Source organism: Chlamydomonas reinhardtii, chromosome 7 (genome assembly GCF_000002595.2).
Source record: "Chlamydomonas reinhardtii strain CC-503 cw92 mt+ chromosome 7, whole genome shotgun sequence".
Lineage (NCBI taxonomy): Eukaryota > Viridiplantae > Chlorophyta > Chlorophyceae > Chlamydomonadales > Chlamydomonadaceae > Chlamydomonas > Chlamydomonas reinhardtii.
This window is the reverse complement of record NC_057010.1, coordinates 5622609-5636104: the sequence shown is the minus strand read 5'-3', so window position 1 is coordinate 5636104 and position 13496 is coordinate 5622609. Positions and strand designations below refer to the sequence as shown.

The 13496-nt window shown below is 61.9% G+C and overlaps 3 protein-coding genes across 5 annotated transcripts; 1 reads left to right on the top strand and 2 right to left on the bottom strand.

Annotated features, from left to right (window-relative positions):
* On the bottom strand, positions 1–1972 carry CHLRE_07g352213v5 (uncharacterized protein). The gene is made up of 4 exons (XM_043064582.1): positions 1372–1972; positions 746–850; positions 320–523; positions 1–207 (listed from the first exon to the last, which is right to left on the bottom strand). The coding sequence occupies exons 1-4, from the start codon at positions 1573–1575 to the stop codon at positions 202–204; spliced, it is 519 nt and encodes a 172-aa protein (XP_042923150.1). The 5' UTR covers positions 1576–1972; the 3' UTR covers positions 1–201.
* A 120-nt stretch (positions 1973–2092) lies between these two features.
* Positions 2093–6301, top strand: CHLRE_07g352150v5 (uncharacterized protein). Of its 3 annotated transcripts, XM_043064579.1 has the most exons (6): positions 2093–2639; positions 2704–2742; positions 3713–3761; positions 4149–4383; positions 4654–4821; positions 5042–6301. In XM_043064579.1, exons 1-6 carry the CDS (start codon positions 2629–2631, stop codon positions 5296–5298), a joined length of 759 nt encoding a protein of 252 aa, XP_042923149.1. In that variant the 5' UTR covers positions 2093–2628; the 3' UTR covers positions 5299–6301. The 3 variants fall into 3 exon arrangements, with proteins under 3 accessions (XP_042923149.1, XP_042923148.1, XP_042923147.1); XM_043064580.1 differs by lacking the exon at positions 3713–3761 and having other exon boundaries at positions 2093–2649; XM_043064581.1 differs by lacking the exons at positions 2093–2639; positions 2704–2742 and having other exon boundaries at positions 3153–3761.
* A 198-nt stretch (positions 6302–6499) lies between these two features.
* On the bottom strand, positions 6500–13452 carry CHLRE_07g352075v5 (uncharacterized protein). The gene is made up of 7 exons (XM_043064578.1): positions 12679–13452; positions 11328–11634; positions 10473–10565; positions 8438–8770; positions 7563–7674; positions 7264–7323; positions 6500–6996 (listed from the first exon to the last, which is right to left on the bottom strand). Exons 1-7 carry the CDS (start codon positions 12707–12709, stop codon positions 6649–6651), a joined length of 1284 nt encoding a protein of 427 aa, XP_042923146.1. The 5' UTR covers positions 12710–13452; the 3' UTR covers positions 6500–6648.
* Positions 13453–13496: the final 44 nt, after the last annotated feature.

Here is a 13496-nt window from a genome sequence, read left to right as displayed (position 1 = left end):
CTGCGTTGCAATGATCGATCACATGCCTACCGTAGATGCCTATCTTCGTTCCATCAGCCATGCACGCTTGCTTTCGCCACCATTCATCATCAGCTAGCCATCCTACAGCCTAGCCCACAGCAACCTTCACGTCCTCCCTTTTATCGCCAGCAGTTGACTACCGTAGTTGGTTGCTGTCGACATTGAGCCATACGGGCATCCTTAGCGCTATGACGAGTGTTGCGGAACTAATGCGTACGCAGCTATCTAGCTGGAGTGGCTGGAGGGGGGCGGCGCCACGCCAGGCATGTCCATGACTCCCGGCATACCACGCACCCACCACCACACTGCGCACCACCCGCAGCTCCACGGCGCCGGCAGTGCCCACAGTGGCGCCCCCAGTGGCAGCAGAAGCAGGCGGGGCCATTTTGATTTCAACGGCGTGCACGGTCGCGGTGCGGGCCACGGACACGAACAGATGCGAGTGGGCGGCATCGAACAGCAGCTGCGGTGCAGTTTGGTTGGCGTAGCCCGCCGGCTCCAGCTGCACGCGCGCACGCAGAATCCAAGCAAGCAGATTGGATGTAGCCAGGCACCGCGACCAGGCACCGCCGCCAAACAAATCAGCTGGGAAAAACGAAGTAGGGCTAGCGCACGCATGGATGCATAGGACGGGGGAATGGATGGTGATAGATGGAGCGCCCGCATTACTGCGTAATGTACTTATGTACTGGTATAACCGCACACACGCACTGGCAGCACGCACGTCCTCGCTGCAACAGATAGATAGGTACGGCTGCTGGCCACGCAACTGCAGGCTGACAACCTCCGCGCCGGTGTTGCCGTGGTACATGGTGATGTTGCCGTCAATCTGCAAAGAGCGGCACGGTAGCGTAGGTTGGAAGTAGGACAAGGATGGAAGTTGGGAGGTGCTGTCTTGTGCAAGCGCATGCACTGCGCACACAGCCTGCAAGAGAACGTCAATGGGGGGGGGCTGTGCGCGTTCAGGGGTACACGGTGGACGTTCGGGACGTTCGTTGCAGATGGGTGGGAGAGGACAGTTCGTGCGAGATCTGTGCGGCAGGCACGGTTCTTGATGGGGGCGCCTGAAAAGACAGATGAGCCAGTGCGGACCGGAGGAGGGAGCGATTGGACTTGCTGTTCGCGCGACTGAAGAGGGAGGGATAGGCGAAACAGGGGAAATCGGTAACGTTTTGGAGGGTCGGAGAACTTGGTCGGGCGGGGAAAGTAGTGGGAGGAGTGCGTGTCGGATGAAACCGCTGGTATGTGGGAGATTGAGAGAGGTGGTGCACAAAGGAGGCCTCGCCTCCCCTGGTGCGTGGTGCATGGAGGGCTGCCGCTGCTGGCTACTCCCGCCCCGCCCGTACTCACGTGCAGGCCGACCAGGTGGCCGCCGGCGCCCTCCAGTCCCACCAGCCGCAGCAGGCCGCCGCGGTGCGCCACACGCGTCAGGCCGGGCTCCTCGCCGCGGACATCCGTGCGCTTGTGAGTGGAAGGTTTGGGGATGTGCGTGGGGGTGGGGGGTTGTCTCCACCGTCGGAAGAGGGGGGCGGGCTCGTATGTGCAAAAAGGCATGAGTCGGGCATGAGATGAGGCACGTGCGCCCTTGAGCGTGCGTGCAATAACTAGATAGGATGCAGCAAAGGCTCAGGATAGGAAGGAAGTGTTCTTATGGGGATGCTAAGAAGGTGAGCAGAGCAGCAGTGTGTGCGAGTAGCAGTAGCAGATGAGAGATTGAGAGGAGTCCATAGACGTGGTGGCATCCTTGAGGGACAATCGTCCAGGGGGTTTTGGTGCCGTCGAGTGGGCGCGTCCCTTGGGACACGCTTTTTCCTGGAGTGGGACGCGCTTGCACGCGCCTGCTGAACTGGCAGCTTGCAAGCGCGAGATGTTGCACATAGGGACGGGCCCGAGCCTCGCGCTGCGGGGCCTTGTGCGGCGCGAGCTAATAGGTAGCTAGATGTAAGCTAACGGAAGAGCGGGCTGTTTGGCTTGAAAAACTGCGCGCGCGCTCGGCCCTCCATGCCAGTCATGCGCACGGAGCCGGGAGCGGGCTTGCCGTGTAGGCGCTAACCAGGGCAGCTAACAACATTGCAAATCCCTTTTTGTAGTGTGAGAACACAACGTGCTGTCAAGCTCAGCGAGATACGCCAATTTTGCTGCATTTTTTTGTGACTGCCAGACGGGGCAATAGGGCCTCTCGCTCGCGGTAGCTTCAGGAATTTCCTGACATCGACGGGGCATTATGAAGCCGTCGATGCGCCTCTTGACTGAGCTTAGCGAAGCTGCTTGCAGCCGGGCCCGGCCCATCACCCTGAAGGAAGTGCTCGCAGCGACTACCTCAGTTGGCTTGGCCTTTGTGGTGACCAACCAGTGGGCCACAAGCGTGCAGCTAACCTCGCATGCTGAAGTCTCGTCAGCAACTGTGAAGGCTGAGATGGCCGAGGTCAAAGCTGACGTGAGGGGCTTGAAGACTGCGGTTGCCGACGTCAAAGCTGACGTGAAGGGCTTGAAGACTGGGATTGCCGGCGTGAAGACCGACATGGCCGCGATGAAGATGGCGCTGGACGAGCTTCTGCGGCGCGTGCCAACGCCGCCACAACGCTAGGTGAGCAGGTCAATAATCTCATGCTTGAAGGGTGGGAAGATGTGCAACAGGGCGGCTTGAGTGGTCACCGACGGAACGCTTTCTTGCAACTGCAGGAGCCTCAAGGCGCCTGCCAGCTGGCAGCTGCTGTCGCGGTAAGTTTAGCCATGGCGCCACACGGTTGGCAGCGGGGAGCACGTCAGAGGAGCGCGATCTCCTGGGGGTCCCAGCAGGGAAACGCTGGCAGTGATATGCACGCATGCGAGGGTGGTTCCAGGTTGGTTTCTGGGGATCTGTGTGGGCTGGGTTGAGAGGTTGGGGCCAAGCCAGGGCCGCTTGCAAGGTCAGCTTGCATGGTGCGCGGGCTCAACAGGTGTGCACTCGGTGCAGCGCGAACGGCTATTACAGACGGCCCTTCCCGACCCCTAGCCCCGTCCTTTGTCCCGCTCCACATCTCCGCATACACCTCACAGCTTGTGCGCTCCTTCAACATGTGCTTCCCTGTAATACACCTACGCCTCTGAATATTCAATTGCGCAGCGGTGCACGAGCAGAAGCTGAAGGTGGCCGCCAGATCGACGGGATGTTATGAAGCCGTCGATGCGCCTCTGGTCTGAGCCTCTTGCTTGCAGCTGGGCCCGGCCCATTACCTGGGCGCTGACTGTGACTTCCTCCGTTGGCTCGGCGTTTGTCGTAACCAACCAGTGGGCCACAAGCGTGCAGCTAACCGCACATGCTCAAGTCACGGCCGCAACCACACTGGCAGTGATCTGTACGCATGCAAGGTTGCGGACGAGACTTTAGCATGCGCGGTTAGCTGCACGCTTGTGGCCCACTGGTTGGCCGCGACAAACGCCGAGCCAACTGAGGAAGTCACTGTCAGCGCTTCCTTTGAGGTGATGGCCGTGCCCAACTGCAAGCAGCTTCGCTAAGCTCAGACCAGAGGCGCATCGACGGCTTCGTAATGTCCCGTCGAAACCTTCTAAGCTACCGCCAGCGAGAGGCCCTATTGCCCCGCAGCAAAATGGGCGTATCTCACTGACCACCACAAATGCCGAGCCCACTGAGGAAGTCACAGTCAGCGCCTCCTATTAGGTGATGGGTTGGCGCCGGATGCGCGGAAAGGCAAGGCGCAGGCGGCGGCGGCAGCACCATGGACTACCAGGGGCTTGCGGTGGGTAGCTATCTAGGTTGTGCGTGGTTGTGCGTGTGCGGCGTTTACTTGGCCGTACGTAAGCACCTGGGGTGGGGCGGCACGGAGGGGTGCGCGGGGTGAGGGTTTAAAGAACATACCAGGCCAAGTTGGTTCAAGCAAAGGGACTAGACACTGTTCGTTATGCGTGGGGCGGGGGCGAGGGTTCGTCAGGTCAAGCGCTCGTAAGGCTCGTTCGCATGCCTTCCCCAAGCCACGCAAGGTTCTGGCGCCGCTCATCATCAATGACCAGAAACAGCAGCGCCGCGGATACCCACTGGACAACGCTGGGTAGGCGTGCCTAGCTGCCATTCTTTTCCTCATCATCCGCCACCAACCTTGCGCGCGTGTGTGTGCGCGTGCTTGCAGGACATGTACCTCGCCCTTGGCGGCGTGCGCTGCCCCAACCTGGTCCGCCTGCACTGCCGCGGCGGCAACAGTGGCGGCGGCAGCGGCGGCATCCACCTGCAGCCCGACGGCAAGACGGTAGTGCTGTACCTGGAGCCCGTGGGGTTGCCACTGCAGCGCGCGCCGCCGAGCGAGGCCGACCTGCGGCGGGCGGTCCGCAACGTGCTGGCGGGCGTGGTGGCTCTGCACGCAGCAGGTGATGATGAGGCAGGCAAGGGGCGGGGCAGCACGCACTTGCTCATGGGAGCACGTACATACGGCAGGCAGGGACTGAAACATGCATGGGACGGCGTGCGCCGCTGGCTGGCTGGCTGGATGGTGCCGCTGGACAGTAGTACTACAGTAGTAGGCACCGAGGCTACATCCTAGGATGTAGCGACCAATCAGTGCGGTAACGGCATGCGTGTAACTCTATGTGCCTTGCGTGTGGCATCCTGCTGCGGCGGCTACCGCCTACCTACCGCAGGCTTTGTGCACCGCGACATCAAGTGGCAGAATGTGATCAGGCTGCCGGCGGCCGCCGCCTTCACCACCGCCGCCTCGCAGCAGCCGGCGGCGCCATCAGCCTCCAGTGGCAGCTCACCGGCTGTGGGCGCGGCGGACACGTACGTGCTCATTGACCTGGAGCACGCAGGTAGGCAACTACTCCCCTGCTGTCGGGCGGGCTGAACGTACGGCCCAGGCTGTAAAGCGCGAGCGAGCTAGGCTGCTGGGTTGAGCGAGGCGGAGCTAGCTGCTGGCAAGCAAACCAGACAGACGGGCAGACAAGCTTGCTGCTTGCTCAACCCGCCGCTGTGCATCGCGCATTGCTTCGCCATACATTATTCTCGCTCACACGCACACCCCACCTACAGCGCCCGCGGACTTCCCGCTGGACTGCGGCCAGCCGCCGCCGTACCAGCTGCCCACGTGGCCGGCGGCGCACCTGCTGGACCCGGCCACTGGGCGCTACACGCGGCAGTCCGACCTGTGCATGCTGGCGGCGGCGCTGATGAGTTACCTGCCCTTCTCGCTCAGCGACAGCGGCTGCGACCTGCGGCAGCGGCTGGCGACGCGGCAGCTGCTGAGCGCCGAGGCGGCGCTGCAGCACGAGTGGCTGATGCAGGAGTAGATAAAGCGCGGCGGCGGCGGCCCGCCATGCTGCGCCAGCTGGTCGGGTGCGTGGATGGCTGGCAGTGGTGGCGGCACAGAGCCGCCGGCAGCAGGCCGAGGTGTATGTGCAGCCGCGACTCTTGCTGGATGGCTGACACTGGGCTTCTGGGGGATGCTGCGGCGAGGCGAACTGCTGGCCGCGCTAGCTACAGCTGCTGGGAGGCGTGGGGCAACAGAAGCCGGAAGGGCCGGTGGACGGGGCTGGAGATTCAGTGCAGCAACACGGACCAGCAGGGTGCGTGTGGGCGCGGCAGTGCACTAGCAGCGATGACAGCCAGCCGCGTGCCGCCTATCGGGAGTATTGCTTGTGGGCAGATACGTGCAGTGGCGGCACGCAGCGGGAGCGGGCGACGGCGACCCGCTCTTCGCGGCGGTGGGGCTGCGCACGGTGGGGGCAGGAGGGGAAGGAGTGGTTTACGCGGCGGCTAAGAATGGAGCCTGCCACAGGCGGTGTGGGAAGGGGCCGCAGGTAAAGCCGGACGCGGCTAGTTTCTCAGCTCACAGCCTGCGTAGGGGCCGCGGGGCTACGGCAGCTGCCAATGCGGGGCTATCGATTGAAGACATTATTACGGCGCACGGCCGGTGGAAGTCTGCGTGTACATTTGTAGATCAACCTTACAGCAGCGGCGGCTAGTGGCGAGAGTGTGAGCATGTGGGGAACCAGTCTGGGGGTAGTTCCTGCCCGCCGGCGCAAGCAAGGTAGGCGCGGCGGGGCAGACCTGGTTTGAAAGGGCGGCGTTTGGTGGGCGCCGCCGGGCCGGCTGTGGGGAGATGGATCCAGAGTTCTAACCCGCACGTGTACGGCCCGCAATCCCCCATATCTGTTTTGCTGCTGCCTGGACATAGCGTAAGCAGGTTTGCGAACGGACGCTGAAGGCGGCAACGTGGCTGAGAGAGACATGGCACTGAGTGCAATCAAGACGATGCGGTGTTATTTTGTGGGTGTATTACATGGGCCCCGACTCTCCGCAGCCCATCAGCTCAAAACATGATTACGCCTTTCGACAAGTCAAGAACTGCCAGTTGCGACGTACTGCACATGCATCACCGTGCGTGCGTGTGTGTGTGTGTGTGTGTGTGTGTGTGTGTGTGTGTGTGTGTGTGTGTGTGTGTGTGTGTGTGTGTGTGTGTGTGTGTGTGTGTGTGTGTGTGTGTGTGTGTGTGACATCCTGCGTTGCAATGATCGATCACATGCCTACCGTAGATGCCTATCTTCGTTCCATCAGCCATGCACGCTTGCTTTCGCCACCATTCATCATCAGCTAGCCATCCTACAGCCTAGCCCACAGCAACCTTCACGTCCTCCCTTTTATCGCCAGCAGTTGACTACCGTAGTTGGTTGCTGTCGACATTGAGCCATACGGGCATCCTTAGCGCTATCTAGCTGGAGTGGCTGGAGGGGGGCGGCGCCACGCCAGGCATGTCCATGACTCCCGGCATACCACGCACCCACCACCACACTGCGCACCACCCGCAGCTCCACGGCGCCGGCAGTGCCCACAGTGGCGCCCCCAGTGGCAGCAGAAGCAGGCTGGGCCATCTTGATCTCAACGGCGTGCACGGTCGCGGTGCGGGCCACGGACACGAACAGATGCGAGTGGGCGGCATCGAACAGCAGCTGCGGTGCAGTTTGGTTGGCGTAGCCCGCCGGCTCCAGCTGCACGCGCGCACGCAGAATCCAAGCAAGCAGATTGGATGTAGCCAAGCAACGCGACCAGGCACCGCCGCCAAACAAATCAGCTGGGAAAAACGAAGTAGGGCTAGCGCGCGCATGGATGCATAGGACGGGGGAATGGATGGTGATAGATGGAGCGCCCGCATTACTACGTAATGTACTTATGTACTGGTATAACCGCACACACGCACTGGCAGCACGCACGTCCTCGCTGTAACAGATAGATAGGTACGGTTGCTGGCCACGCACCTGCAGGCTGACAACCTCCGCGCCGGTGTTGCCGTGGTACATGGTGATGTTGCCGTCAATCTGCAAAGAGTGGCGCGGTAGCGTAGGTTGGAAGTAGGACAAGGATGGAAGTTGGGAGGTGCTGTCTTGTGCAAGCGCATGCACTGCGCACACAGCCTGCAAGACAGTCTGAATGCGTGTCGGATGAAACCGCTGGTATGTGGGAGATTGAGAGAGGTGGTGCACAAAGGAGGCCTCCCCTGACGCGTGGTGCATGCGGGGCTGCCGCTGCTGGCTACTGCCGCCCTGCCCGTACTCACGTGCAGGCCGAGCAGGTGGCCGCCGGCGCCCTCCAGTCCCACCAGCCGCAGCAGGCCGCCACGGTGTGCCACACGCGTCAGGCCGGGCTCCTCGCCGCGGACATCCGTGCGCCTGTGAGTGGGGGGTTTGGGGATGTGCGTGGGGGTGGGGGGTTGTCTCCAGCACCGTCCTGCCGAGAGGGGGGCGGGCTCGTGTGTGCGTATAGGCATGAGTCGGGCAAGAGATAGGCAAGGCACCTGCATCCTTGAGCGTGCCTGTCAATAACTACATAGGATGCCGCAAAGGCTCAGGATAGGAAGGACGTGTTCTTATGGGGATGCTAAGAAGGTGAGCAGAGCAGCAGGTAGGGTTCTTGTGTGCGAGTAGCAGTAGCGATGAGAGATTGAGAGGAGTCCATAGACGTGGTGGCATCCTTGAGGGACAATCGTCCAGGGGGTTTTGGTGCCGTCGAGTGGGCGCGTCCCTTGGGACACGCTTTTTCCTGGAGTGGGACGCGCTTGCACGCGCCTGCTGAACTGGCAGCTTGCAAGCGCGAGCAACATCTTGCACATAGGGACGGGCCCGAGCCTCGCGCTGCGGGGCCTTGTGCGGCGCGAGCTAATAGGTAGCTAGATGTAAGCTAACGGAAGAGCGGGCTGTTTGGCTTGAAAAACTGCGCGCGCGCTCGGCCCTCCATGCCAGTCATGCGCACGGAGCCGGGAGCGGGCTTGCCGTGTAGGCGCTAACCAGGGCAGCTAACAACATTGCAAATCCCTTTTTGTAGTGTGAGAACGAGCGAGATACGCCAATTTTGCTGCATTTTCTGTGGCTCCGGGCGGGGCAATAGGGCCTCTCGCTCGCGGTAGCTTAAGAAATTTCCTGTCATCGACGGGGCATTATGAAGCCGTCGATGCGCCTCTTGACTGAGCTTAGCGAAGCTGCTTGCAGCCGGGCTCGGCCCATCACCCTGAAGGAAGCGCTCGCAGTGTCTACCTCAGTTGGCTTGGCCTTTGTGGTGACCAACCAGTGGGCAACACGCGTGCAGCTAACCTCGCATGCTGAAGTCTCGTCAGCAACTGTGAAGGCTGAGATGGCCGAGGTCAAAGCTGACGTGAAGGGCTTGAAGACTGTGATTGCCGACGTCAAAGCTGACGTGAAGGGCTTGAAGACTGGGATTGCCGGCGTGAAGACCGACATGGCCGCGATGAAGATGGCGCTGGACGAGCTTCTGCGACGCGTGCCAACGCCGCCACAACGCTAGGTGAGCAGGGCAATAATCTCATGCTTGAAGCGTGGGAAGATGTGCAACAGGGCGGCTTGAGTGGTCACCGACGGAACGCTTTCTTGCAACTGCAGGAGCCTCAAGGCGCCTGCCAGCTGCCAGCTGCTGTCGCGGTAAGTTTAGCCATGGCGCCACACGGTTGGCAGCGGGGAGCACGTCAGAGGAGCGCGATCTCCTGGGGGTCCCAGCAGGGAAACGCTGGCAGTGATATGCACGCATGCGAGGGTGGTTCCAGGTTGGTTTCTGGGGATCTGTGTGGGCTGGGTTGAGAGGTTGGGGCCAAGCCAGGGCCGCTTGCAAGGTCAGCTTGCATGGTGCGCGGGCTCAACAGGTGTGCACTCGGTGCAGCGCGAACGGCTATTACAGACGGCCCTTCCCGACCCCTAGCCCCGTCCTTTGTCCCGCTCCACATCTCCGCATACACCTCACAGCTTGTGCGCTCCTTCAACATGTGCTTCCCTGTAATACACCTACGCCTCTGAATATTCAATTGCGCAGCGGTGCACGAGCAGAAGCTGAAGGTGGCCGCCAGATCGACGGGATGTTATGAAGCCGTCGATGCGCCTCTGGTCTGAGCCTCTTGCTTGCAGCTGGGCCCGGCCCATTACCTGGGCGCTGACTGTGACTTCCTCCGTTGGCTCGGCGTTTGTCGTAACCAACCAGTGGGCCACAAGCGTGCAGCTAACCGCACATGCTCAAGTCACGGCCGCAACCACACTGGCAGTGATCTGTACGCATGCAAGGTTGCGGACGAGACTTTAGCATGCGCGGTTAGCTGCACGCTTGTGGCCCACTGGTTGGCCGCGACAAACGCCGAGCCAACTGAGGAAGTCACTGTCAGCGCTTCCTTTGAGGTGATGGCCGTGCCCAACTGCAAGCAGCTTCGCTAAGCTCAGACCAGAGGCGCATCGACGGCTTCGTAATGTCCCGTCGAAACCTTCTAAGCTACCGCCAGCGAGAGGCCCTATTGCCCCGCAGCAAAATGGGCGTATCTCACTGACCACCACAAATGCCGAGCCCACTGAGGAAGTCACAGTCAGCGCCTCCTATTAGGTGATGGGTTGGCGCCGGATGCGCGGAAAGGCAAGGCGCAGGCGGCGGCGGCAGCACCATGGACTACCAGGGGCTTGCGGTGGGTAGCTATCTAGGTTGTGCGTGGTTGTGCGTGTGCGGCGTTTACTTGGCCGTACGTAAGCACCTGGGGTGGGGCGGCACGGAGGGGTGCGCGGGGTGAGGGTTTAAAGAACATACCAGGCCAAGTTGGTTCAAGCAAAGGGACTAGACACTGTTCGTTATGCGTGGGGCGGGGGCGAGGGTTCGTCAGGTCAAGCGCTCGTAAGGCTCGTTCGCATGCCTTCCCCAAGCCACGCAAGGTTCTGGCGCCGCTCATCATCAATGACCAGAAACAGCAGCGCCGCGGATACCCACTGGACAACGCTGGGTAGGCGTGCCTAGCTGCCATTCTTTTCCTCATCATCCGCCACCAACCTTGCGCGCGTGTGTGTGCGCGTGCTTGCAGGACATGTACCTCGCCCTTGGCGGCGTGCGCTGCCCCAACCTGGTCCGCCTGCACTGCCGCGGCGGCAACAGTGGCGGCGGCAGCGGCGGCATCCACCTGCAGCCCGACGGCAAGACGGTAGTGCTGTACCTGGAGCCCGTGGGGTTGCCACTGCAGCGCGCGCCGCCGAGCGAGGCCGACCTGCGGCGGGCGGTCCGCAACGTGCTGGCGGGCGTGGTGGCTCTGCACGCAGCAGGTGATGATGAGGCAGGCAAGGGGCGGGGCAGCACGCACTTGCTCATGGGAGCACGTACATACGGCAGGCAGGGACTGAAACATGCATGGGACGGCGTGCGCCGCTGGCTGGCTGGCTGGATGGTGCCGCTGGACAGTAGTACTACAGTAGTAGGCACCGAGGCTACATCCTAGGATGTAGCGACCAATCAGTGCGGTAACGGCATGCGTGTACCTGTGCCGTGCGTGTGGCATCCTGCTGCGGCGCCTACCGCCTACCTACCGCAGGCTTCGTGCACCGCGACATCAAGTGGCAGAATGTGATCAGGCTGCCGGCGGCCGCCGCCTTCACCACCGCCGCCTCGCAGCAGCCGGCGGACACGTACGTGCTCATTGACCTGGAGCACGCAGGTAGGCATCTACTTTGCTGCTGTCGGGCGGGCTGGACGTACGGCCCAGGCTGTAAAGGGCGAGCTAGGCTGCTGGGTTGAGCGAGGTGGATCGGAGCTGGCAAGCAAACCAGACAGACGGGCAAACAAGCTTGCTGTTTGCTCAACCCGCCGCTGTGCATCGCGCATTGTTTCGCCATACATCATTCTCGCTCACACGCACACCCCACCTACAGCGCCCGCGGACTTCCCGCTGGACTGCGGCCAGCCGCCGCCGTACCAGCTGCCCACGTGGCCGGCGGCGCACCTGCTGGACCCGGCCACTGGGCGCTACACGCGGCAGTCCGACCTGTGCATGCTGGCGGCGGCGCTGATGAGTTACCTGCCCTTCTCGCTCAGCGACAGCGGCTGCGACCTGCGGCAGCGGCTGGCGACGCGGCAGCTGCTGAGCGCCGAGGCGGCGCTGCAGCACGAGTGGCTGATGCAGGAGTAGATAAAGCGCGGCGGCGGCGGCCCGCCATGCTGCGCCAGCTGGTCGGGTGCGTGGATGGCTGGCAGTGGTGGCGGCACAGAGCCGCCGGCAGCAGGCCGAGGTGTATGTGCAGCCGCGACTCTTGCTGGATGGCTGACACTGGGCTTCTGGGGGATGCTGCGGCGAGGCGAACTGCTGGCCGCGCTAGCTACAGCTGCTGGGAGGCGTGGGGCAACAGAAGCCGGAAGGGCCGGTGGACGGGGCTGGAGATTCAGTGCAGCAACACGGACCAGCAGGGTGCGTGTGGGCGCGGCAGTGCACTAGCAGCGATGACAGCCAGCCGCGTGCCGCCTATCGGGAGTATTGCTTGTGGGCAGATACGTGCAGTGGCGGCACGCAGCGGGAGCGGGCGACGGCGACCCGCTCTTCGCGGCGGTGGGGCTGCGCACGGTGGGGGCAGGAGGGGAAGGAGTGGTTTACGCGGCGGCTAAGAATGGAGCCTGCCACAGGCGGTGTGGGAAGGGGCCGCAGGTAAAGCCGGACGCGGCTAGTTTCTCAGCTCACAGCCTGCGTAGGGGCCGCGGGGCTACGGCAGCTGCCAATGCGGGGCTATCGATTGAAGACATTATTACGGCGCACGGCCGGTGGAAGTCTGCGTGTACATTTGTAGATCAACCTTACAGCAGCGGCGGCTAGTGGCGAGAGTGTGAGCATGTGGGGAACCAGTCTGGGGGTAGTTCCTGCCCGCCGGCGCAAGCAAGGTAGGCGCGGCGGGGCAGACCTGGTTTGAAAGGGCGGCGTTTGGTGGGCGCCGCCGGGCCGGCTGTGGGGAGATGGATCCAGAGTTCTAACCCGCACGTGTACGGCCCGCAATCCCCCATATCTGTTTTGCTGCTGCCTGGACATAGCGTAAGCAGGTTTGCGAACGGACGCTGAAGGCGGCAACGTGGCTGAGAGAGACATGGCACTGAGTGCAATCAAGACGATGCGGTGTTATTTTGTGGGTGTATTACATGGGCCCCGACTCTCCGCAGCCCATCAGCTCAAAACATGATTACGCCTTTCGACAAGTCAAGAACTGCCAGTTGCGACGTACTGCACATGCATCACCGTGCGTGCGTGTGTGTGTGTGTGTGTGTGTGTGTGTGTGTGTGTGTGTGTGTGTGTGTGTGTGTGTGTGTGTGTGTGTGTGTGTGTGTGTGTGTGTGTGTGTGTGTGTGTGTGTGACATCCTGCGTTGCAATGATCGATCACATGCCTACCGTAGATGCCTATCTTCGTTCCATCAGCCATGCACGCTTGCTTTCGCCACCATTCATCATCAGCTAGTACGCCAATTTTGCTGCATTTTCTGTGGCTCCGGGCGGGGCAATAGGGCCTCTCGCTCGCGGTAGCTTAAGAAATTTCCTGTCATCGACGGGGCATTATGAAGCCGTCGATGCGCCTCTTGACTGAGCTTAGCGAAGCTGCTTGCAGCCGGGCTCGGCCCATCACCCTGAAGGAAGCGCTCGCAGTGTCTACCTCAGTTGGCTTGGCCTTTGTGGTGACCAACCAGTGGGCAACACGCGTGCAGCTAACCTCGCATGCTGAAGTCTCGTCAGCAACTGTGAAGGCTGAGATGGCCGAGGTCAAAGCTGACGTGAAGGGCTTGAAGACTGTGATTGCCGACGTCAAAGCTGACGTGAAGGGCTTGAAGACTGGGATTGCCGGCGTGAAGACCGACATGGCCGCGATGAAGATGGCGCTGGACGAGCTTCTGCGACGCGTGCCAACGCCGCCACAACGCTAGGTGAGCAGGGCAATAATCTCATGCTTGAAGCGTGGGAAGATGTGCAACAGGGCGGCTTGAGTGGTCACCGACGGAACGCTTTCTTGCAACTGCAGGAGCCTCAAGGCGCCTGCCAGCTGCCAGCTGCTGTCGCGGTAAGTTTAGCCATGGCGCCACACGGTTGGCAGCGGGGAGCACGTCAGAGGAGCGCGATCTCCTGGGGGTCCCAGCAGGGAAACGCTGGCAGTGATATGCACGCATGCGAGGGTGGTTCCAGGTTGGTTTCTGGGGATCTGTGTGGGCTGGGTTGAG